Source organism: Thalassophryne amazonica, chromosome 18 (assembly GCF_902500255.1).
Source record: "Thalassophryne amazonica chromosome 18, fThaAma1.1, whole genome shotgun sequence".
NCBI lineage: Eukaryota > Metazoa > Chordata > Actinopteri > Batrachoidiformes > Batrachoididae > Thalassophryne > Thalassophryne amazonica.
The window spans coordinates 10,522,406-10,546,140 of record NC_047120.1 but is presented as its reverse complement, the minus strand read 5'-3'; the positions used below and the strand labels follow the sequence as shown (position 1 = coordinate 10,546,140).

The 23,735-nt window shown below is 41.4% G+C and overlaps 1 protein-coding gene and 1 long non-coding RNA gene across 2 annotated transcripts in view; one reads left to right on the top strand and one right to left on the bottom strand.

The window, feature by feature from the left end:
* LOC117531127 (NACHT, LRR and PYD domains-containing protein 3-like) overlaps positions 1-23,735 on the bottom strand; it is an 87,660-nt gene that overhangs the window by 11,360 nt on the left and 52,565 nt on the right. Inside the window, exons 11-12 of the mRNA XM_034194165.1 lie at positions 13,397-13,570; positions 12,236-12,409 (exon numbers count right to left, since the gene is read on the bottom strand). Of these exons, the coding sequence (XP_034050056.1) occupies positions 12,236-12,409; positions 13,397-13,570 (348 nt within the window). The remainder of the gene's footprint in view (positions 1-12,235; positions 12,410-13,396; positions 13,571-23,735) is intronic.
* On the top strand, positions 1,522-19,787 carry LOC117531131. Its single transcript, XR_004566535.1, has 4 exons — positions 1,522-1,553; positions 7,656-7,661; positions 7,729-7,731; positions 19,630-19,787. It is a non-coding gene; the product is annotated as an uncharacterized LOC117531131 (long non-coding RNA).

Below are 23,735 nucleotides of genomic sequence, written 5' to 3'. Positions count from 1 at the left end.
ACCTTTTGAAAATCTTGACTGTAGCAGCAAAGAAGGCAATCACCAGGAATTGGTTGAAACCTGACCCGCCTACAATAGACAATTGGTTCAATATTATTAAGGAAATCCATGAGAGGGAAAGACTTACTTTCCTTCTTAGATTTGAAAAGGACCTTTATATGGCAAGGTGGTGGAAATGGATTGTTTTTCTTCAGGAAAGGAGGGATCGACGCGGTGGTAGTTCTCCCCATCTTAATTGAAGGGGGGACCTCCCCCTCCTCCTCGGCTCTTTTATTGCATTCTTTATACCCTGTACATATGTTGGCAGCGATAGAGATACACAAGCTGTGTTATCATTTACATCCCCCTCTTCTAATTTTGGAATCAATCAATCAATCAACTTTTTTCTTATATAGCGCCAAATCACAACAAACAGTTGCCCCAAGGCGCTCAATGCTCTCTGTAGTTCAAGTTCTATTTTGTAGAGAAGTCTTTTATGGATTTGGTACCTATGTTCATGCACTGTGTTGTTGATTGTTAAAATATCAATAAAAATTAAGTATAAAAAAAAGAATTGAAAAAAAAAAAACCACACAGAAGAACTGCTTATATCTTCATAGTACATCAGCACGTTAAAGACTCTGCTAAAAGCAGACTCATTCTGTTGTTTCATAAAAGTGCCAAGAATCATCCACATCAGTGATTGTTGTGGATCATGGCTGATCACCTAAAATCTCACCACTATTTCCATTTGAACGTGCGCTGTGCAGCATTGTGTTGGAGCGTACGAGAGAGAGAAAACTGACCCACCTTTCGTCAAAAAAGTGACAGCTGCCAATCAAAATCGACTACGTCACTAAGCCCCGCCCCCTCTATGACGTCATAGCCAATCAGAATCGATGACGTGACTATGTCCCGCCCCTAAGCCCCTCCCCTAGTCCCGCCTCCGAGCCCCGCCCCTTATGACATCACAGCCAATCATAATCGATGACGTCACTATGCCCCGCCCCTAAGCCCCGCCCCTGATCCCGCCTCCGAGCCCCCGCCCCTTATGACGTCACATCCAATCAGAGTCGATGACGTCAGTATGTCCCGCCCCTAAGCCCCACCCTCGGCTCCTCCCCTAGTTCCGCCCCTGGCTCCTCCCCTAGCCCCACCCCCAAGCTCCTCCCCTAACCCCGGCCAAGCACCGCCTCCAAGCCATACCTCCCCTCCCACCCAGGGTCTAATATTTTAATGTCATTTTATTTCATGAATTAAAGAATGATTAAAAATACCTAGATCTTTTTAATGTATTAAAGAATTAACTAATTCTGAAATAATTAAACATAAATCAGTGTCTATTATTTAATGCCCCTTTAATATTTTTAATTCTTAAATTATTACGTTTCCTTTTCTGTTTTTTAATTCGTAAATTAAAGAAGGGGTACAAATAGCCGTCTCTCGGCTGTAAGTCTTTGCAGCAAGACGGTCAAATACCCACGCATAGAGCCGCTCGCGGAAACATGACCCCACGGCTGTAAAACCTGTTGCAGACGCTGTGTCTGTGTGTGTGCGTGTGTGTGTGTGCGTGCGTGTGTGTGTGTGTGTGCGTGTGTGTGTGTGTGTGCGTGTGTGTGTGTGCGTGCGTGTGTGTGTGTGTGTGTGCGTGTGCGTGTGTGTGTGTGTGTGTGTGTGGCGGGACACCCGCTGAGCGGAGATGCTGCCCCGAGGTGATGAACCCGAAGAACAATAAACAAAGCTCCTTATCACTCACGCCAAATGGTGTTTCTTTTAAGATATTACCCGATCATCATGGTGCGCGGGACACCCGCTGATCGGAGATGCCGCCCAGAGGTGATGAAGGCGGAAAAAAACAAAGTTTCTTCTCCGTCACTCCCGGCAGGGTGGCTGGGTGTCAGGCCAGATGGTATTTTTAGAGCAAAAGGTACCAGTAAGTGTTTTTCACAAAAAACCTCGTTTGAAAAACAATTTACCCTTTTCAACAATATTATAGGAAAGAACACAGGCTGTATAAGGTTTAGAATATGTGCTTTATTACATTCATTAAAGTCACACACAGAGAAAAAAGCAATTGTTCATGTTTATTAAACACAGCATACGTGAAGGAAAACATTAAGAAAAAAGTATTTGGTCCACTTACATGAAGAAAAAAAGTATACGTTCATGTTTATTAAACACAGCATACGTGAAGGAAAACATTAAGAAAAAAGTATTTGGTCCACTTACATGAAGAAAAAAGCATACGTCCATGTTTATTAAAGGGTAACCATCAGGCTGTCGCTGTAAATTAGCTGATAGATGATTATTGTGTCTCCAGCTGCGTATAATAAACTCAAGTCTGCTCAAAGCCACTTTTCTAAGGCAACAAGTTCGCATATTTTTTTTTGTAAAGTCAACTTATTATATTTTACACATTTTGGGATTCAAACATCAAATCCTTATCTCAACACTTCACGGTAACGTTCACATGCCAGCAGCTTGGATGTTAAGTCCTAAATCTAAACATTTTCTTTGCTCACTTGTATCACTGCAAGTTCCTGCTTTACCACCTCATTCTGACCAAGAAACATCTGAAGTGGGTCAAAAAAATAACTGAAACTGTTCTTGAAAGCAGCTTTCTCCTGGTTAGTTTTTAATACACCCTGAAGACATCAAGATTCTCTGATCAGATTTCTTGGGAGACTTTCCAAAAGGGAGACATCTATTGTTTTAATATGAAAATCAGCCGTCAGCATTTTATGTCAAGTGTTCCCTGAAAATCACAGATAACTGAATGACGGAGAACTGAAGCAACAACTTTGAAGTTTCAAATAAAACAGGGTTCATCAGCATTTTTTGGTTTATCAGAATCTGAATCAGAACAGCTTTTAATGGCCAAGTATCCACAGAATACATGGAATTTGACTTTGGTTTGAGCCGCACTCTCTCTGTACACTGTAAATGCATGCAAACATACAAACGAATTAAGTTAACCGGACTCAGTTTTCAAGCTGTAGCTTCAAGAAAATTAAGTTGACCTGAATATGATGAATGAACAAAACTATTTTGAGAATTAAGCCGTCACTTGCTGGATGCTCACAGTAAATACATTACTGTAATTTATTTTTTTCAGTACAGCAAAATAAACAAGTTACTGTAATCTAGATTTGAAGTGTATTTGAGTACTGCACACTCGCAATAATTAAGGTAATCAAATCTGCTTCAAGACAACATAAATTACTTTGTAAGGCAGCAAGTTTGCATTTTTTGATTATTTTCATTTTTAGTAAAGTCAACTTATTATTTTTTACAGTGTATGGCATGTAGAAATACCCTAAACAGCGAATAATCCGCAGTAAAAATTGTACAACGTGTTTTTAAAAAACCGCTTGTAATTATGAACAAACTAGTTTAGCTAACAACTGCTACAGAAAGGTGAACATTTATTAAAATGAATCTGAAATACACGAGTTGACCAACATCAGGAGGGTAAGAGTTCTAATGTTAAAACTCACTGTTGTTACTCCGCTGTTTTATGATTTGTAAAAAGCTGCACCAGGCACTTGAAAGTTGCACATTTCCGACCAATTCTGTCAAAAACATTAACAGTCTGTGAGCCGACACACTGCTGTCAGTGTGACAAGAGGAAAGTGTGTCATGTAGAATCTGTGCATTTGTTCAGAGCGTATAATTATAAATCTCAAGTCGTTTTAACATGGATAAAGATTTAAATGCGGTTGTTTTGCAGAAGTTCCACTGAAAACACACAGAAGCTGTAATTTTTACAATTCACACGCCGTATCTTTGATAGAAACAGTCGGTGGTCATTTATTGAGAAATCTAACTGGCGGAGGGTTTTACGCTTTAAACGCTTATTTGGTTGTGAAAAGCTCCACAAAAACTTCTACTTTTCGAGCTGATGCTGACTGTTTGCATAAATTTTGGCTGAGTGGGGAAACGTCTGACATTATATAGCCAATATGTTTTTTCTTACTTTATGGCCCTTTAAAAACTTTAGTCATATTACTAAATCATTGTTTTTCTTTTTTCTTACCTCATGAAGGCGACTCTCTCTCTCTCCGGCTCCCCGTGTCGTCTAATAACCCTCTGGGCTTCATTTGTCTTCTTCTTCTCGTTAAACCAGAATAAACTTTTTATGCATCGCAATTATTCTCTCTCAAAAACATTCATTAATACCAGTCCAAAATATCCTCGAACCTCCGGGCATCTTGCAGGAGCGACGGTCACGTCTCGCCACAAACTGAAAGAAAAGATGTGACTTATTAAATATTTAGCCTACACTTTAAAAAAAAAAACGTCATGATGTGATTTTTTCTTCTTACCGTGTAACACGAGTCCGTCCCCGCGGCGCCCTGTTGACGGTTCGACAGACCTCCGTCGGTTAGAACACACCAGCTCCGCGTTATTAACCTGTATTTTTAATATAAATGAGATTTCAGAGGGTTTACTATCTCTGCTGCTGTGTCTGGGGAAAAAACTTGATTAAACAGCGTTAAATAAACTCCTAACAGAATATCCACAAACTGTAACACAGACCATACTTATTAATGAAATATTTACACTTTAAAAAGTTATGAGCTGATTTTCTTACGTCATAAAGGAGAGTCTGTCCCTGGCCTGTCGTGTCTCTAAATGATCCTCGGGGGTTAATTTGTCAGGCCGAATTCTTCTGCTCCATCAGAATAAACTTTTCTCACCGTGGGGCTCTATATCTAACAAAAAAACATCATTTAAAAATGTTTTTACCGCCGAGGATCTTTTTTTTTTAAAAAAAAAAAACAGAAGCATTTCTATCAAAAGATTACTTAATTCACTTGCCGTGAAAGACTTTCGCACTCTGAAGAAAAAGAAAACTTCATTCCGAGAGAATGAACGTCTGCTCCGGTCAGCGGCTGGAATGAAGGAAAAACACTGCAGCAGGAGGCGGGACAGAAAACTGGACCAGCCTCCAAAACAAGCTCATTACCCACAGGTATCAGGTTTTATGGTGGACCCAAAAAACACACGTAATCATCGATCAGGGGATTTAGCCTGACACCTCGGACCGAGGGACACAGCAGGACCTCAGAAAAATATTGCTTCAAACGGGATCTGTGACGCTGGCCCGGTTTGTCAAAACAGGTGCGACCTTTTGCGCTAAACACCCCAAATACACACACACAGGCACACACTTTTAAGAGCAAATATCCCCAGACCCGCGCGTGTAGTGGTCCCATACTATGAACAAAAGTGGATGGATAGCAAAGTCATGACGGATAATACAGAAATAGTGAACCTTTTAATAGTTGCACTAAAAGAATAAAACGCTACTCACAGGAGAATTAGTTTTCCCGGCTTCAGCCTGTCTTATTCCAGACATGTCAGAAACCACATGAACAAAACATCTACATATCTTTAACACCAAAGAGATTTAAATATATCCGTACATACATATGTACATACTCATATTTTTCCCGTTTCTATTCCCATGTTTCCTTTTTGTGAATATTTACAAATAAAATAAAGGTCACTGCGTGTATTAAATATATATCAGCGCCACCGGGGCGTCGTACCAAGATGTGCTGTCTTTATACACCGAAAATACTATCGCAAACCATGATCTGGTTTCTGATTTTGTGAAAAGATATCGTAATTGCCTTAAGAAAAGGGGTAATACCTCCTGTATCCAGCTACAAGGACCTTCGCACACTTTTAAATGCTGTGACAGCTTGTGTTAACCTTTGATCCTAATTTTTTTTAATGTTTTTTCACGTGAAAATGTAACCCCTGTCTTGGGACAACCTCCCGATCATACCTTTTAAAGTTTTATCGCGTTTGCACGCTTTAAAACATTGTTATTAAGTACAGAAAGAAGTGTTAATCTTTGATCCTAAATTTTTTAAATGTTTTTTTTCACCTGAAAATGGGTTGGATGTGTGAGAGCGGCCTTCCGATCATACCTTTAAAGTTTTACCGCGTTTGGATAATTTAAAACGTCGTTATTAAGCGCAGAAAGAAGCGTTGACCTTTGACCTTGAATTTTTTATGCGCGTTTTTTTTGTGAAAAAATGCTTCTGGTGTGTTGAGAACGCTCTCCCGATCATACCTTTAAAGTTTTACCGCGTTTGGACGTGTTTAAAAATTGTCACGGCTCGTGTTAATCTTTGATCCTAAAATTTTTTAATGTTTTTTTTGCCTGAAAACGGACCGGATGTGTTGAGAGCGGCCTCCCGATCATACCTTTAAAGTTTTATCGCGTATGCACGCGTTTAAATATTGTCCCTCACATAAAACATGTTCAAGCTAAAATATCTAAAAATATTTCTAGTACCCTCAACAAAGCAAAAATATTTATTGAATTACAAAGCTCTACATATTTTATATCATTCACTTGTTTCGCCATATCTGAATTACTGCGTGGACGTTTGAGGCAACATTTACAAATCCTCACTTCGACCATTACCTTTATGATACCTTGTCAGTATTCATGACAGCCAATTAAGCAGTGTCTTACTATAACCTTGATTAGCAATTTTAATGCGTATTCTTTATTCTATACAACATATAGCCTATTGAAATGATGTAAACTAAGGTGCAGCAATACAATTTATATGGGAAAAAAAGAGACTTACATGATTAATTATAACATTTATTAAAATAAGGGCTTATTTTCATCAATCAGCAACTCCGTCACTAATGCATAAAAAGTTTATTCTGGTTTAACGAGAAGAAGAAGACAAATGAAGCCCAGAGGGTTATTAGACGACACGGGGAGCCGGAGAGAGAGTCGCCTTCATGAGGTAAGAAAAAAAGAAAAACAATGATTTAGTAATATGACTAAAGTTTTTAAAGGGCCATAAAGTAAGAAAAAAACATATTGGCTATATAATGTCAGACGTTTCCCCACTCAGCCAAACATTTATGCAAACAGTCAGCATCAGCTCGAAAAGTAGAAGTTTTTGTGGAGCTTTTCACAACCAAATAAGCGTTTAAAGCGTAAAACCCTCCGCCAGTTAGATTTCTCAATAAATGACCACCGACTGTTTCTATCAAAGATACGGCGTGTGAATTGTAAAAATTACAGCTTCTGTGTGTTTTCAGTGGAACTTCTGCAAAACAACCGCATTTAAATCTTTATCCACGTTAAAACGACTTGAGATTTATAATTATACGCTCTGAACAAATGCACAGATTCTACATGACACACTTTCCTCTTGTCACACTGACAGCAGTGTGTCGGCTCACAGGCTGTTAATGTTTTTGACAGAATTGGTCGGAAATGTGCAACTTCAAGTGCCTGGTGCAGCTTTTTACAAATCATAAAACAGCGGAGTAACAACAGTGAGTTTTAACATTAGAACTCTTACCCTCCTGATGTTGGTCAACTCGTGTATTTCAGATTCATTTTAATAAATGTTCACCTTTCTGTAGCAGTTGTTAGCTAAACTAGTTTGTTCATAATTACAAGCGGTTTTTAAAAACACGTTGTACAATTTTTACTGCGGATTATTCGCTGTTTAGGGTATTTCTACATGCCATACACTGTAAAAAATAATAAGTTGACTTTACTAAAAATGAAAATAATCAAAAAATGCAAACTTGCTGCCTTACAAAGTAATTTATGTTGTCTTGAAGCAGATTTGATTACCTTAATTATTGCGAGTGTGCAGTACTCAAATACACTTAAAATCTAGATTACAGTAACTTGTTTATTTTGCTGTACTGAAAAAAATAAATTACAGTAATGTATTTACTGTGAGCATCCAGCAAGTGACGGCTTAATTCTCAAAATAGTTTTGTTCATTCATCATATTCAGGTCAACTTAATTTTCTTGAAGCTACAGCTTGAAAACTGAGTCTGGTTAACTTAATTCGTTTGTATGTTTGCATGCATTTACAGTGTACAGAGAGAGTGCGGCTCAAACCAAAGTCAAATTCCATGTATTCTGTGGATACTTGGCCATTAAAAGCTGTTCTGATTCAGATTCTGATAAACCAGAAAATGCTGATGAACCCTGTTTTATTTGAAACTTCAAAGTTGTTGCTTCAGTTCTCCGTCATTCAGTTATCTGTGATTTTCAGGGAACACTTGACATAAAATGCTGACGGCTGATTTTCATATTAAAACAATAGATGTCTCCCTTTTGGAAAGTCTCCCAAGAAATCTGATCAGAGAATCTTGATGTCTTCAGGGTGTATTAAAAACTAACCAGGAGAAAGCTGCTTTCAAGAACAGTTTCAGTTATTTTTTGACCCACTTCAGATGTTTCTTGGTCAGAATGAGGTGGTAAAGCAGGAACTTGCAGTGATACAAGTGAGCAAAGAAAATGTTTAGATTTAGGACTTAACATCCAAGCTGCTGGCATGTGAACGTTACCGTGAAGTGTTGAGATAAGGATTTGATGTTTGAATCCCAAAATGTGTAAAATATAATAAGTTGACTTTACAAAAAAAAATATGCGAACTTGTTGCCTTAAAAAAGTGGCTTTGAGCAGACTTGAGTTTATTATACGCAGCTGGAGACACAATAATCATCTATCAGCTAATTTACAGCGACAGCCTGATGGTTACCCTTTAATAAACATGGACGTATGCTTTTTTCTTCATGTAAGTGGACCAAATTTGTGTTTAATAACCATGAAAATATGCTTTTTTCTTCATGTAAGTGGACCAAATACTTTTTTCTTAATGTTTTCCTTCACGTATGCTGTGTTTAATAAACATGAACAATTGCTTTTTTCTCTGTGTGTGACTTTAATGAATGTAATAAAGCACATATTCTAAACCTTATACAGCCTGTGTTCTTTCCTATAATATTGTTGAAAAGGGTAAATTGTTTTTCAAACGAGGTTTTTTGTGAAAAACACTTACTGGTACCTTTTGCTCTAAAAATACCATCTGGCCTGACACCCAGCCACCCTGCCGGGAGTGACGGAGAAGAAACTTTGTTTTTTTTCCGCCTTCATCACCTCTGGGCGGCATCTCCGATCAGCGGGTGTCCCGCGCACCATGATGATCGGGTAATATCTTAAAAGAAACACCATTTGGCGTGAGTGATAAGGAGCTTTGTTTATTGTTCTTCGGGTTCATCACCTCGGGGCAGCATCTCCGCTCAGCGGGTGTCCCGCCACACACACACACACACACACACACACACACACACGCACACGCACACACACGCACACACACACGCACACACACACACGCACACACACAGACACAGCGTCTGCAACAGGTTTTACAGCCGTGGGGTCATGTTTCCGCGAGCGGCTCTATGCGTGGGTATTTGACCGTCTTGCTGCAAAGACTTACAGCCGAGAGACGGCTATTTGTACCCCTTCTTTAATTTACGAATTAAAAAACAGAAAAGGAAACGTAATAATTTAAGAATTAAAAATATTAAAGGGGCATTAAATAATAGACACTGATTTATGTTTAATTATTTCAGAATTAGTTAATTCTTTAATACATTAAAAAGATCTAGGTATTTTTAATCATTCTTTAATTCATGAAATAAAATGACATTAAAATATTAGACCCTGGGTGGGAGGGGAGGTATGGCTTGGAGGCGGTGCTTGGCCGGGGTTAGGGGAGGAGCTTGGGGGTGGGGCTAGGGGAGGAGCCAGGGGCGGAACTAGGGGAGGAGCCGGGGGCGGGGCTTAGGGGCGGGACATACTGACGTCATCGACTCTGATTGGATGTGACGTCACAAGGGGCGGGGGCTCGGGGGCGGGATCAGGGGCGGGGCTTAGGGGCGGGGCATAGTGACGTCATCGATTATGATTGGCTGTGATGTCATAAGGGGCGGGGCTCGGAGGCGGGACTAGGGGAGGGGCTTAGGGGCGGGACATAGTCACGTCATCGATTCTGATTGGCTATGACGTCATAGAGGGGGGCGGGGCTTAGTGACGTAGTCGATTTTGATTGGCAGCTGTCACTTTTTTGACGAAAGGTGGGTCAGTTTTCTCTCGTACGAGCACTAAAAGTGCAGTGAAAAGAAAACAAGAATACAACCCCTGGCAAAAATTATGGAATCACCGGCCTCGGAGGATGTTCATTCAGTTGTTTAATTTTGTGGAAAAAAAAGCAGATCACAGACATGACACAAAACTAAAGTCATTTCAAATGGCAACTTTCTGGCTTTAAGAAACACTATAAGAAATCAGGAAAAAAAAATTGTGGCAGTCAGTAACGGTTACTTTTTTAGACCAAGCAGAGGGAAAAAAATATGGAATCATGAAAAACAAAAGAACGCTCCAACACATCACTAGTATTTTGTTGCACCACCTCTGGCTTTTATAACAGTTTGCAGTCTCTGAGGCATGGATTTAATGAGTGACAAACAGTACTCTTTATCAGTCTGGCTCCAACTTTCTCTGATTGCTGTTGCCAGATCAGCTTTGCAGGTTGAAGCCTTGTCATGGACCATTTTTTTCAACTTCCACCAAAGATTTTCAATTGGATTAAGATCCGGACTATTTGCATTGACCCTATGTGTCTTTTTGCAAGGAATGTTTTCACAGTTGTTGCTCTATGGCAAGATGCATTATCATCTTGAAAAATTATTTCATCATCCCCAAACATCCTTTCAATTGTCCAAAATATCAACATAAACTTGTGCATTTATTGATGATGTAATGACAGCCATCTCCCCAGTGCCTTTACCTGACATGCAGCCCCATATCATCAATGACTGTGGAAATTTACATGTTCTCTTCAGGCAGTCATCTTTATAAATCTCATTGGAAAGGCACCAAACAAAAGTTCCAGCATCATCACCTTGCCCAATGCAGATTTGAGATTCATCACTGAATATGACTTTCATCCAGTCATCCACAGTCCACGATTGCTTTTCCTTAGCCCATTGTAACCTTGTTTTTTTCTGTTTAGGTGTTAATGATGGCTTTCGTTTAGCTTTTCTGTATGTAAATCCCATTTCCTTTAGGCGGTTTCTTACAGTTCGGTCACAGACGTTGACTCCAGTTTCCTCCCATTCGTTCCTCATTTGTTTTGTTGTGCATTTTCGATTTTTGAGACATATTGCTTTAAGTTTTCTGTCTTGACGCTTTGATGTCTTCCTTGGTCTACCAGTATGTTTGCCTTCCCATGTTGTTTGTATTTGGTCCAGAGTTTAGACACAGCTGACTGTGAACAACCAACATCTTTTGCAACATTGCGTGATGATTTACCTTCTTTTAAGAGTTTGATAATCCTCTCCTTTGTTTCAATTGACATCTCTCGTGTTGGAGCCATGATTCATGTTAGTCCACTTGGTGCAACAGCTCTCCAACGTGTGATCACTCCTTTTTAGATGCAGACTAACGAGCAGATGTGATTTGATGCAGGTGTTAGTTTTGGGGATGAAAATTTACAGGGTGATTCCATAATTTATTCCTCAGAATTGAGTGAGTCCATATTTTTTTCCGGTTGTAGAACAGAGACCTGGTGTCACCATTTCTGCAGCAAATCAGCTGTGAAACTAAGGTTGGTTGGTATTATTTTATTCTGAAACAAATCACAAGTGGATGAGCACAGCACAGCCAGCGTGCACGTGCATCACAACAAGGTGCACATACAGACGGAAAGCTGCAGATGTGAGTGTGACCTTTTGTTGCTGGAGTAGCAGTATTCCAAACATGAGTCAGTCTGAAGCCACACAGGCAGTTTTCACAGGGGAACTAAACCCCAGGACCCCCCGGTTTTAGGATTTAGAACTCCTGAATGACAGACACACAGGGGCCAATATTCCTGAGCTGTTACTGGGGATCAATTCACTGTGGAGCCGTACAAAACTCTGCTTGGAAAAGTACCAAGCAGCCAGACAGTAAGAAAAAAGATCAATCAAAATGTATTGATAACTGATTGATATTTGAACCACGGCCCTCTGGATGGTAACTGAATGGAATCATGAGGTACCTGAAGATTCCAACTCCTCATGTGCTGAGAAATAAGATCAGATCATCTTAAATTAGTCCTTAGCAGCTTGGACCACATGGTTTAAATGAAATAAATTATCTCTGAATGACACGGAGACAACATGGAAACTCCACACAGACTGGACCTGGACTTTGGTGGGAATTGAACCTAAGACCTTCTTGCTGTGAGACAAGTGATACCAGCTGCATCACCCTGCCGTGTTTCCAGCAGAGACTGAAATCCTTTAGTTCTGGTTCAGACGACATATCTGAGCGTTGATGTGAAAATGAATATGGTGAAACAGTTTAGAATTCAGTGAGATTCTTTGAAACGTTTGAAGCAGAAACTAAATCCTGACCTGAGAGTCTCCAGGTGATAGTGTGGACTCTCCAGTCCAGCAGACAGCAGCTTCACTCCTGAATCCTGCAGCCAGTTCTGACTCAGGTCCAGTTCTGTCAGACTGGAGGACTGAGAGCTGAGAACTGAAGACAGAACTTCACAGCTTCTCTCTGACAGATTACAGCCAGATAACCTGCAGAGACGATTCAAAACAAGAAAGATTTTCACTTTAAAATCAGAGAAATTAAGTCTCTGTTTAAATTAGTGATGGAACAGATCACGGATGCCCCCCCCCCCCCCCCCCCCCCAGCTCTCATATGAACTGTGATTTAACTCTAAAGTTTCCATCACAGTGTGAAATACAGATTTATTGTCACTGTAAGTTTTTACAGGAATAACTGAGTAAATCTCGATGCAGAGTTTCAGTGAAATCAAAGTGTGAGCAGAAAAAGCTTTTGTGCGTTTACATGCACGGAGTTCAAAGCAGATAGAGTCTGCCCCCTTGTGGTCGGCAGCAGACAGACTTAAGCTCCAAACGTGACAAAAACACTGAAACATCAGGAAGATGAGGATGGAATTGTTGCACACTTTCTGCACTTTCTGTAAATCCTATAAACTTCATTTCACTTCTCAGATATCACTGTTTGTCTGCTATATGATATATTTAACTGAAACTTCTGATTCAGACAACCAACGACTTATAAAGGAAAATCATGAAAATTATCAGGAGTGCTCAAACTTTTGCATACAACTGTAACTCATACCACAATGACAACATATTCAAGACAAGAAGCCAAAAAAGACAGACAAAGAACAAAAAATCCAACACTAATACACATAGAAAAAGTGTATGGTTACAGAGAATAGCAGCTGTAAGGTTCAGCAGTGCAAAAAGTGCAGAGAGAGGTAGACCATGGTTATGAGGTAAACCATAAAGCCGTAAACCAAAAAACTCCACATAGACTGGACCTGGACTTTAGTGGGAATTGAACCTAAGACCTTCATCCTTTGAGATAAGCGATACCCGCTGCACCACCCTGCTGTGTTTCCAGCAGAGACTGAAATCCTTTAGTTCTGGTTCAGACGACATATCTGAATGTTGATGTGAAACTGAATCTGATGAAACAGTTTAGAATTCAGAGACGTTTTGAACCGTTTGAAGCAGAAACTAAATCCTGACCTGAAAGTCTCCAGGTGATAGTGTGGACTCTCCAGTCCAGCAGACAGCAGCTTCTCTCCTGAATCCTGCAGCCGGTTGTGACTCAGGTCCAGTTCTGTCAGACTGGAGGACTGAGAGCTGAGAACTGAAGAAAGAACTTCATAGCTTCTCTCTGACAGATTACAGCCAGATAACCTGCAGAGACAATTCAAAACAAGAAAGATTTTCACTTTAAAATCACAGAAATTAAGTCTCTGTTCAAATTCCAGCCATCATTTTCATCAGTGTGAAATACAGATTTTTGTCCCTGTATGTTGTTTTTAAAGGAATAACTGAGTAAATCTTGATCTCGATGCAGAGTTTCAGTGAAATTAAAGTGTGAGCAGAAAACGTTTTTGTGCGGTCACGTGCACAGAGCGAGTTCAAACCAGACAGAGCCTGCCCCCTTGTGGTCAGCAGCAGACAGACCGAAGCTCCAAATGTGACAAAAACACAGAAACATCAGGAAGATGAGGATGGAATGTGAGCGCTGATCTCACTGAGATGGTTCAGATCAGTGAGTGTGAGCCGTGACGTCATCAGCAAAAAAAAAAAAAAAAAAACTGTTCCCGACTGTTGCTGAGTGGTGTTTATCTTGAAAGAGCAACAGAAATAAAATTATCAGTCTGATTTTTACCTTCTAACCAGATGATGGAGACGTCCTCATATTGAAAAAGAAGAAGTGAGAAACTCTGGTCAGTTTTTTTATAATGTTGTCAAAGGTGATTTTTATTCACCATCACTGTTTATGTTGTAGTTTAACAGTTTCAAATTCTTCTTTACAAACTCTACGAGGTCTGTTAGAAAAGTATCCGACCTTATTATTTTTTTCAAAAACCATATGGATTTGAATCATGTGTGATTGCGTCAGCCAAGCTTGAACCCTTGTGTGCATGTGTGAGTTTTTTCATGCCTGTCGGTTGCTTCATTCGCCTGTGAGCAGGCTTTGAGTGAGATGGACAGGCTGACACCCCGCACAAACAACCAGATCATTTCCAACGTGAAAGCTTTGTTGATCCGGGACCTCGTCTGACTTTCACAAAAAGGCAGAAGATGTGGACATCAGCACTTTTTCCGGCACATTCGACCGTTACAGGAGTTTTTTTTTCATGGAAAAAGAAGCCGAGGGACGCGCCACGGAGCCGTTCATTACGCAGGACAAAACCACCTCGGTGTTGGTCTCACAGGACGGCTGAAAGGTGGATTTCAGATGGATTCCGGTTGCTTTCCAGTTGTGTGAATATCCAATTGTGATTGTGCATGAGCTGGACATGCCAGAACATGTCCTGTGAGGCTTCATCACGGCGTTTCTTTTCGCCATGCAGCTCCGCCGCGACGCGCGGAATTCCTCCGCCTTTGTTCCTCTTTCCATGACAAAAACTCCTGTAACAGTGAAATGTGCCGTTCATTTCTAAACTGGATGCTGTCTTGATCCGGTATGTCCTCTGACTAGCACAGGAATTGTGAAAAGATGTGGACATCAGCACTTTTTCCGGCACATTAAGACAGACGTGCGGAGGAGTTCGGCGCGTCGTGATGCAGCCGCTCGGCGCAAAGAAACGCCGTGATGAAGCCTCACAGGACATGTTGGGGCTTGTCCAGCTCAAGCTCAATTTCTCGGATATTCACACGACAGAAAAGCAAGCCGTCCTGAGAGACCAACACCGAGGTGGTTTTGTGCCGCGTCAAGAGCTGCACGTGGAGCGTCCCTCGGCTTCTTTTTCCATGAAAAAAAAACTCCTGTAACGGTGGAATGTGCCAGAAAAAGTGCTGATGTCCACATCTTCTGCCTTTTTGTGAAAGTCAGACGAGGTCCCGGATCAACAAAGCTTTCACGTTGGAAATGATCTGGTTGTTTGTGCGGGGTGTCAGCCTGTCCATTGGCGCTGGGAGCGTGCTGCGCTCTCAGCAGTTGTGGGCCGTCCTTAAAGGGGCAGCAACACCCCGTAATCTGTTTAATCCCCATAAAATCGTCCCTGAAAGCCATATCAATTTTTCGAACGGTATCCACCTGGAGGTCTCTTACAGTTTCTGGAAAAAAACTGATGCAGCAAAGATCCAAATCATTCAGACATTTATTCGCAATAAAAAATAGACGAGAGGGGTGGACCACACCTCACTCAAAGCCTGCTCACAAGCGAATGAAGCAACCGACAGGCATGAAAAAATTCACGCATGCGCATGAGGGTTCAAGCTTGGCTGACGCAATCACGTGATTCAAATCCATATGGTTTTTGAAAAAAAAAAAATAAGGTTGAATACTTTTCTAACAGACCTCGTACGTCTTGTTTTCATTGTTCTTTCAGTTACAACTCAGTTATTTTTGTCTCCCCATAATTTTTTTTTTTTTTGTGGTATGAAAATGATCGGAACCGTGACTTTAAGTCTTGATCTGATCTGTGAGTTCTGTGATCTGTTACACCCAGAGATCAAATGTCAAAGTGTCTCTGTACTTACAAAACTTTCATAGATTCTTTGATCACTGGCAGCAGAAGAGCCTCATGTGAAGGTTAATATTTTTTCAAGTCAAACATGTCCAGATGTTGATCTGATGACAGGAAGATGAAGGCCAGAGCTGATAAATAAGAACCAGACAGATTGCGTTCAGAGAGACGTCCAGAGTTCAGCAGCTGTTGGATCCGATTCAGTAGAGTTCATTCAGACAGTGGATCAGATTGATGTTTCTCTCTGCAGACAGATTCTCATTGAGCTTCTTCTTGATGTACTCAACTGTTTCCTGATTGGTCTCTGAGATTCTGTCTGTCATCAGGCCTCGTAGGAAAAGAAAACCTGAGAATCAACTCCTGTAGTTACCAGAAGACGACTGAGGGAGAGACACAACCAAACATCCTCAGTTCTTCCAGTCTGTAGGTATGACACTTGTCTTCCAGATAGGGAAAAAAAAGACAGTAATGGAAGGAGAACAGCAACTTCAGCCACCTGGAGACGCTCAGCTCCAGGACCACAGGTACCCAGATCCTCCCCTGCTCTCAGCTGTTTCATGGACTTCGTGAACTCAGCAAGATTGAGTGGTTCACAACTGACTGGACAATCAGCTTTATGAACTCTGGTGCCACAACTGCCTAACATTCCAGGAAGAGGATCAGCCTCAGACAACTACTTAAAGTAGCCGGTCCAACGTTACAGGACAGCAGAGGTATATGGAGGTTGGGGTGGTGGGGGCTGGGGGGTTGTCTTCCCGCTCCTCCTCATAAACTTCCAGGGTCTGGTAACCAGCTGTGTCCATGTCTGCAAGTCCTCCAGCCAAACAGTCTCATCTTCAGATTCTTGTATTGACGAATTAATTATCTAATGAAAACTCCTGTTTATGATCAAATTCAGAGAATAAATAATCATGACATCATAAAGACAGAAACATGTTAGTGTCAGTCAGAGCTCACGTCTGTCCAGCAGAGGGTCGCTGTCCTTTATAGACAGGAGGATTATCCATGGACCAGTCACTGTTCAGGGACACTCAGCTGGGTCCAGGTCCAGACGAATCTGGACTCTGACGGATCCTGACAGAAAAACAGCACAAACACAATTACAGATCAGAAAACATTCTCAATAATGTTTGAAAGCAGTGGTAGGCTGGTCAATAGAGGGCGCTATGGCTCCACCCCCTCAAAATACTGAGTTAAAGAAAATCTGCAACATAATGAATGAATTAGAAATAAGTCTGGTTTGTTCAGAATCAGAGTCTGTCAGTGTGAATTTAAATGTGTTCCAACAACATTTCAGTCTTTTTAATTTCAGTGAGCGTAAAGTCCACTTCCTTTTTGTGTCGCCACTCATTAAAAGTAAAAAATATTTCCGCCCATCCATAATCATGGGACTTAAGGCTCAGTTTTAATTTGATCTTCAGCCTGTCTCTCAGGGATGCAGCTCTGATGGAAAGATTTTCAGGTTTGTTTGATTAATCTAAATTTTATTGGACAAATCACTCACATGTCGTACAGGAGGTTCACTCACCTGATGTCACTCTGGACGGAAACAAATTGGTACACCAAAGATCATCACAGCCTTTGTGTTCTAAGTCAAACTTCAAGCTGCTATTGAATTTACTTTGTATATGTGCTTTTGTGATCGTCACACAACATCATTCAAAGTAAAGATTAGCACAAAGCACTCTTTGGAATCCTGTAAGTACAAATTGAAGCTTTGAATTGAAGCTTTTCATAGCGAGAATTGAAACCAAGAAGCAGACTACAGACTAACTAAGCTACGATACCAAATTATCCATTGATAAAGTGAGATATCAAGTAACGTCACTTGAAAACACAATTTAAAGCAGTGATTGTAGTGCAATGCACTCTGGAATATTTGAAACTTTTAATCAAAGCTTTGAATCAAAGCCTCGCAGGGTAAATTTAAAATAAGCAGTTGGTTAGCAGTACAGATGGACAACTTCAAACTTCAACAAAAAGTGATTTTTAAAAGATTTCAATGTTTCAGCACCATCAAAGATGAAAGTAACAGAGTAATAATAACACACTCTGAAGGGCCTCCTGAACAGTTTACTCTGTGTGTGTGAGAGAGAGAGAGAGAGAGAGAGAGAGAGAGAGAGAGAGAGAGAGAGAGAGAGAGAGAGAGAGAGAGAGAGAGAGCGCGCACTGGGTGCAGTTAATAATGGTGCACCGATGCAAGCACTGAGGGCAGATACTAATGGTGCAGTGATGAGAGCAGTTTTCCCATAAATACAGTTCTCTGTTCTTCTACTACAAACTCTACAGTAATATCAACAACACTAATACTACCACCAATAATAAGAATAAAAACAACTAAATCTTTTACTCAGAATGACTCTGTGCCTTAGATTTACGACAATTCTGCACTAAGTGGAACTGATGAGTAACAAAAATATGTTTACTTAATTGAACTTTTCTGCAGAACTCAAGTCAGATTAATTCATTCATTTTCTGCCAGTGATCCAGGTCCAAGTCACTGTGACAGTTGACCAAGCAGCTCAAACCACACTTCCCTATATCCTCAGCCAAATCCTCCAACTCTTCCTGTGGGAACCCAAGGTGTTCCAAAGCCAGCTGGGAAATATAACCCCTGCAGGTGTCCTGGTCTTCCTGGGATCTCTTCCCAGTTGGACATGCCTGGAAGACCTCTTGACGGACATGACCGGGGTCTCCTCACCAGATGCCTGAACCACCTCTGTAGGCTCAATTTCGATGCGAAGAAGCACCGGCTCTCCTCAAAGCCCCTCCCAGATCGTTGAGCTACTCACACTGTCCCGGAACGTAGGCCCAGATACCCGAGAGAGGAACATTCATGAGTGTCGGTGAGGATAGGAGTGTAAACCAAGAGTCTGGCCTTCTGGCTCACCACTTTCTGCACCACTGTGGTCCGGTACAGAGTTGGTAAAACATCAGATGCAGCCCCAAACAGTCTACTAATTTCACACTCCAACATACAGTACCCCCACTCGTGAACAAGATCCCAAGAGATGTAAACTCCTCCACTTGGGGCAGTAACTCTCCCCTCACCCAGCTTGGACAATCCACTTACAGAGGACCATGGTGTCAGATTTGGACATGTTGATTCTCATGGCAGTTGCTTCACACTCTGCCTCAAACCTGCCCAGTGTGAATCTGAGGTCAGAGTCTGATGAAGCCAGCAGAAACACATCATCTGCAAAATAGCAGAGATGCAAATGTGAGGTCACAGAGATGGAAACCCTCCAGTCCCTTCCTGTGTCTTGAAATCCTGTACATGAACATCATGAACAGGACTGGGGACAAGGGACAGCCCTGGCAGAGTCCAACACCCACTGGAAACAGGTATGATGTGATGCAAAGAATGTGTACACAGCTCCCTTTTTGGTCATATTGAGACCGGATCATGTGGTGCAGAGGTTCTGGTACCCAATGCTCCTGCAGCACCATCCACAGAACACAGAGGGATCTGCTTTTCAATTGTTTTTTTCTTCTAAACATTGTTGGAGCTTGGGCATAACATAGAAACATTTACAAGTTATAGATATAAGTGTGGTTGTTGACAAGAATTATAAGTGTATCTAATGTGTCATATTTGCAGGGGTGTGAGGTTTTCCCATTTTTGTCCACATTTCTGGCTCAATGTTGCTTTCAACAGAGTTGGAGAATAGAGACATCTCAATATTATCGCCAATAACATCTTCTACCCACATAAAGAAAACATTTCACTAACAACATCATCTACCATGAGCGCGTGCGCGCATCTCACAGCAATTAAGCTCCTATTTATGCTAAAATTCAGAGCATGAATAACCAAGAAAACAGACTTTCAGAGCTCACTTCTTTCCAGCAGACGGTTGTTGTCCTTTGACATTAATGGAACGTCCCATCGACCTGTCACTCCTGAGGGACACCAAACTGGGTTCAGGCTCAGGGCCGGCAGAGGGTGAACTCATGAGCCTGTGCTTGTACTCTTATGCAAAAGATAGCTCAAAAGTGAGTTACATTTAGCTTCTTGTGCATAAAAGCTCATCTAAATATGATACAGGAAATTGTTTTTGAGGAACAAAATTTAAAAATTGTATCCCTTGTGCACATTCAATTGGGATTAATCTTGTGTGCACTGTGCATGTGTTTTGTTTTTTTCCGCTGCTGTGCTCCTGACAGAATCTGCATGAAAACAATTCCTGTGGAACATTTTAATATATAAAGAGGCACATTAAGTTTATATGGACTCACTGTAAAATCTGTCTTTTCCCAGAGTGTAATCCAGAGTTTTTGTCACAGAGCTCCGTGTGGTGTCAAAAGAGGACAAAATGAGTTTTAAGTCCCTGCAATAGTTTGTAAAAATCTGTTTCATGGCTGTTGGTTGTTTTCCAGCTTTAGAAAGTCCAGTGAAAGGTCCTAATTATCCAACACACACACACACACACACACACACACACACACACACACACACACACATACATACAGAGTGTAAATAATGACGGTGTGGCGATGTGAGCTCTGACCTCTGACATGGTCAACAGTCAGTTTTCAGATCCTGTGTCCAATCTGTTTCCGTGTGTGTGTGTGTGTGTGTGTGTGTGTGGTTTTCCTTCAGGATGCTGTCAGACTCTGAGGTCTGTGTCCCTCTCTGCACACAGTGAAGACTCACTCTGTCCTCCTCCTGCTGCACTTACAGACCTTTAATGCACCAAAAACACTAAACACACATTCATGATTCTGGTGTGTGCTCGTGCCCACGGCATCATGGGTAACTGATGCACCTGTGAAAGACTCACAAATCATACAGTTACAGTAATGCAGGGTTGTCATGACAACCAAGTATCCTTGCAATAATTCTGCCAACTCATTAAGTACACGTGCTCAACGTGAAGGTGTGATCAGAGTGCAAGTGATTGACTGACCACAGATTTTGTGAAAACACACTAAAGTATTTTTTAAAATTTTTTTTTACTGATTTGATCTCAGGGGCGGCTCCAGAGTTTTTTTTTTTGTTTTGTTTTTTTTGCAGGTGCTATGGGCGGGGGGTTATTATTATGAAGGTGCTATGAAATAAGGGCTTGTGTGTCACAACGGCTTTCTGCTCCACCTCTGCCGCGTTCCCAGCTCGGGGCTCTATGTTAAAATGTAATATTCACCTATAAGTCCATGAACAATCTTACCTCAATACAAAACTCAATCAAAAATAAGTGACAACTGAGCCTTTGACAGCACAGTGAAATTGCGGCAACTTACGCACACATGCTACAACCTCAGTTATGTACAAAAACAACCACAATCTACTGCCAATTAACAAAACTGAAGCTTTAAATTCAACCAAAGGCTCATTTATATTATATCTATAATATAAATGAGCCTAAAGAGACAATAATAAGAATTCAAAATATATGCCATAATCCCCAAATGCGTTTAATTAACACACTGCAGTTGAATGATCTCGCTCTTACCTTTTGATGTCTTCATAATAAAACAATCCTCCGGTTGTTATGGTTAAGGGAAAAGGCATCGATGAGTTTTTCTTGGTCCAGGGCTTGGGTTCTGTCTGAGTTGCTGGTTTGAGAGTCTCCACTGCTGTTCATTAAATAGTTATTTAAACGACGCAGACATGAGAAACTGCACTCACAGCTCACTGATGTGACAGGATGGGTCAGAGATGTGGACAGGAGTTTAAGTCTATAAAGACATCCTTGTATGGTCTTATCAGGGCTAAAAACTCCTGTGTGGTACTGATCCTGTGGCCTTGTTCTTCTGTCCTCTGAAGTAGCCGGCGAGCTTGATAGAGTTCTGCACACAGGATTTCCTCCCCGACTCCATAGTGACAGGCCATGGGCACGATGTGCTCCTTGTCCAAAAATGACGAGTGTTTGGGGCTCAAAGCTGGTACCCCTCTCAAAACAATATTTGTCTCCATTGAAAAGCGAAGTTTCCTGTCTATGACAGTAAAGAAATCTTTAGGTCTTCCAAAGTGTCTATATGTGCCCTTTCTAAAGGGGCCTCCACCATAAACCCCTCAAGGAGTCGAGCTGTTTGAACCAACCTTCTCTCACGAGGAATCTGAGGAGAAAGTCCTATTTTGAGCACAGATCCTCAGTGTGCTCCCGTATTTCTTTCCATTTTTCCTCTGTGCGCTTGTCTGATAAGGCAGTGATGATAGACTGTGCAAGGTCATCTGCTGCTCCAAGGTCAAAATTAGGGGACTGTAGCTGATCAGACATGAACTTAGTGGTTTGAAATACATCTTCAAAAAGTATGAGATGCAGAACAAACTTGTCATCCGTCACTGCACTAAATGCTCTCACCTCCATCCTCCGATGTGCGTTTGTCTGATGATGTCATGCAGGGCAGCATGGATTGCTGGGAGTTTTTTTGACAGCCCAGATGGCATTATACTGGCATGCACACCTCATGTCAGACAACTTCTTAAGTTCTATGCACTTTGCTGTTGGCTCCATCTCTTTGTTTTTCATAAAGAGATCATGTACCACAGACCCAGAAAAAAAAAAAAATCTGTACAGCATCTGTAGTGTTTCAAGAAACTCTGCAGCAGCAGTGATGTTATGTACACAGTCCACTAACACTAAATTCAGCCTATGTGCATGACAGTGCATGTAGATTGCATGTGGTACCTCTTTTCTGAACTTTTCCTGCACTCCATTGTTACATCCAGACATAACTGATGCTCCATCTTATCACTGGCCAACGCAAAACTGTAGATTAAAATTACACTGACTGAGAGTGCGCTTGATGCTGGCAAGTAAGATGTCAGCATCCAGTCCATCTGCAGCAGTAAAATACAAAAACTCCTCCTGCACTTTCTCCCTTCCCCGGCTTCAAATACCAAACGATCACTGATATGTTCTTTTTTGATCACATCTTTACTTTTATCTACCAAAATGACAAAGCACTCAGCATCCCTCACCTCATCACTTATGCTGCTCCGAATCATTGCAGCCATCACAGAAAAAATTTCATTCTGGATGTCGTGGTGAATATATTTGGCATTCGATGGGTTGTTGTCCAACTTTTTCTTCACCACTGGGTCAAATAATCCAATTACATCCAGAAGCTCGTGAAAATTCCCTGTTTGCTGATTCCTCACCCTCACTGTGGCCTCTCTGTTCGATCCCTCAGCAAGCTGTGTACTGTAAACTTTCCATCATCGCCTTCATATAACGTCAGTTCTCCATAACCAAAGCTGAATGTCCCTTGTCCAATATGTTTGCTGTCTTTGAGCCACTTGTCTCAGCTTGCTTAAATTCACTCCATGTCTCCAAGGCAAATTTATGTCCCATACTTTCATGATGGCTCTTCAGACATGCAGAAGCCCTTTGCCAATTTATTAAATCCACTGCTGGTAAAAGCTGGATCCATGTGAAATCTGTGGCTCTGTTTCAAGAAATGTTGACACGCAAAGCAGAACACTGCGTCTCTGGACACGCTGTATTCCAGTCATATGTACTGATCCATCCAGCTTCTGTTAAAACTCCTCTGTTGGTTACCGAACGGCCTTGGGGGATATTTTTGCAGTACAGGGCACCTTGGACCCTCACATGGCTGAGAGCTAATGTCACCTGCACGGCCAGAGCTGTCCATGGAGCGCGGTTGCCCTTCAACATCCTCATCATCGTCTTGGTCCTGCTTGGTTTCTGGCGCCTCAAAATTTTCATCAGGTAAGGCAGAAGAGCAAGCCTGACTTGTGCTTCCCCACCGTCTGAAGCCATTTTATCCAACCGTGCATGTTTATGATGAACAAAACAATCCATCTCTGCACTGTACACCTCAATGAACTGAGCAAAAACTTTGCACACTGAAGAGCAGCGGGGTTAAATGTGAAGTGGGGTCAAATGTTACATGAGTGACATTGGTTGATT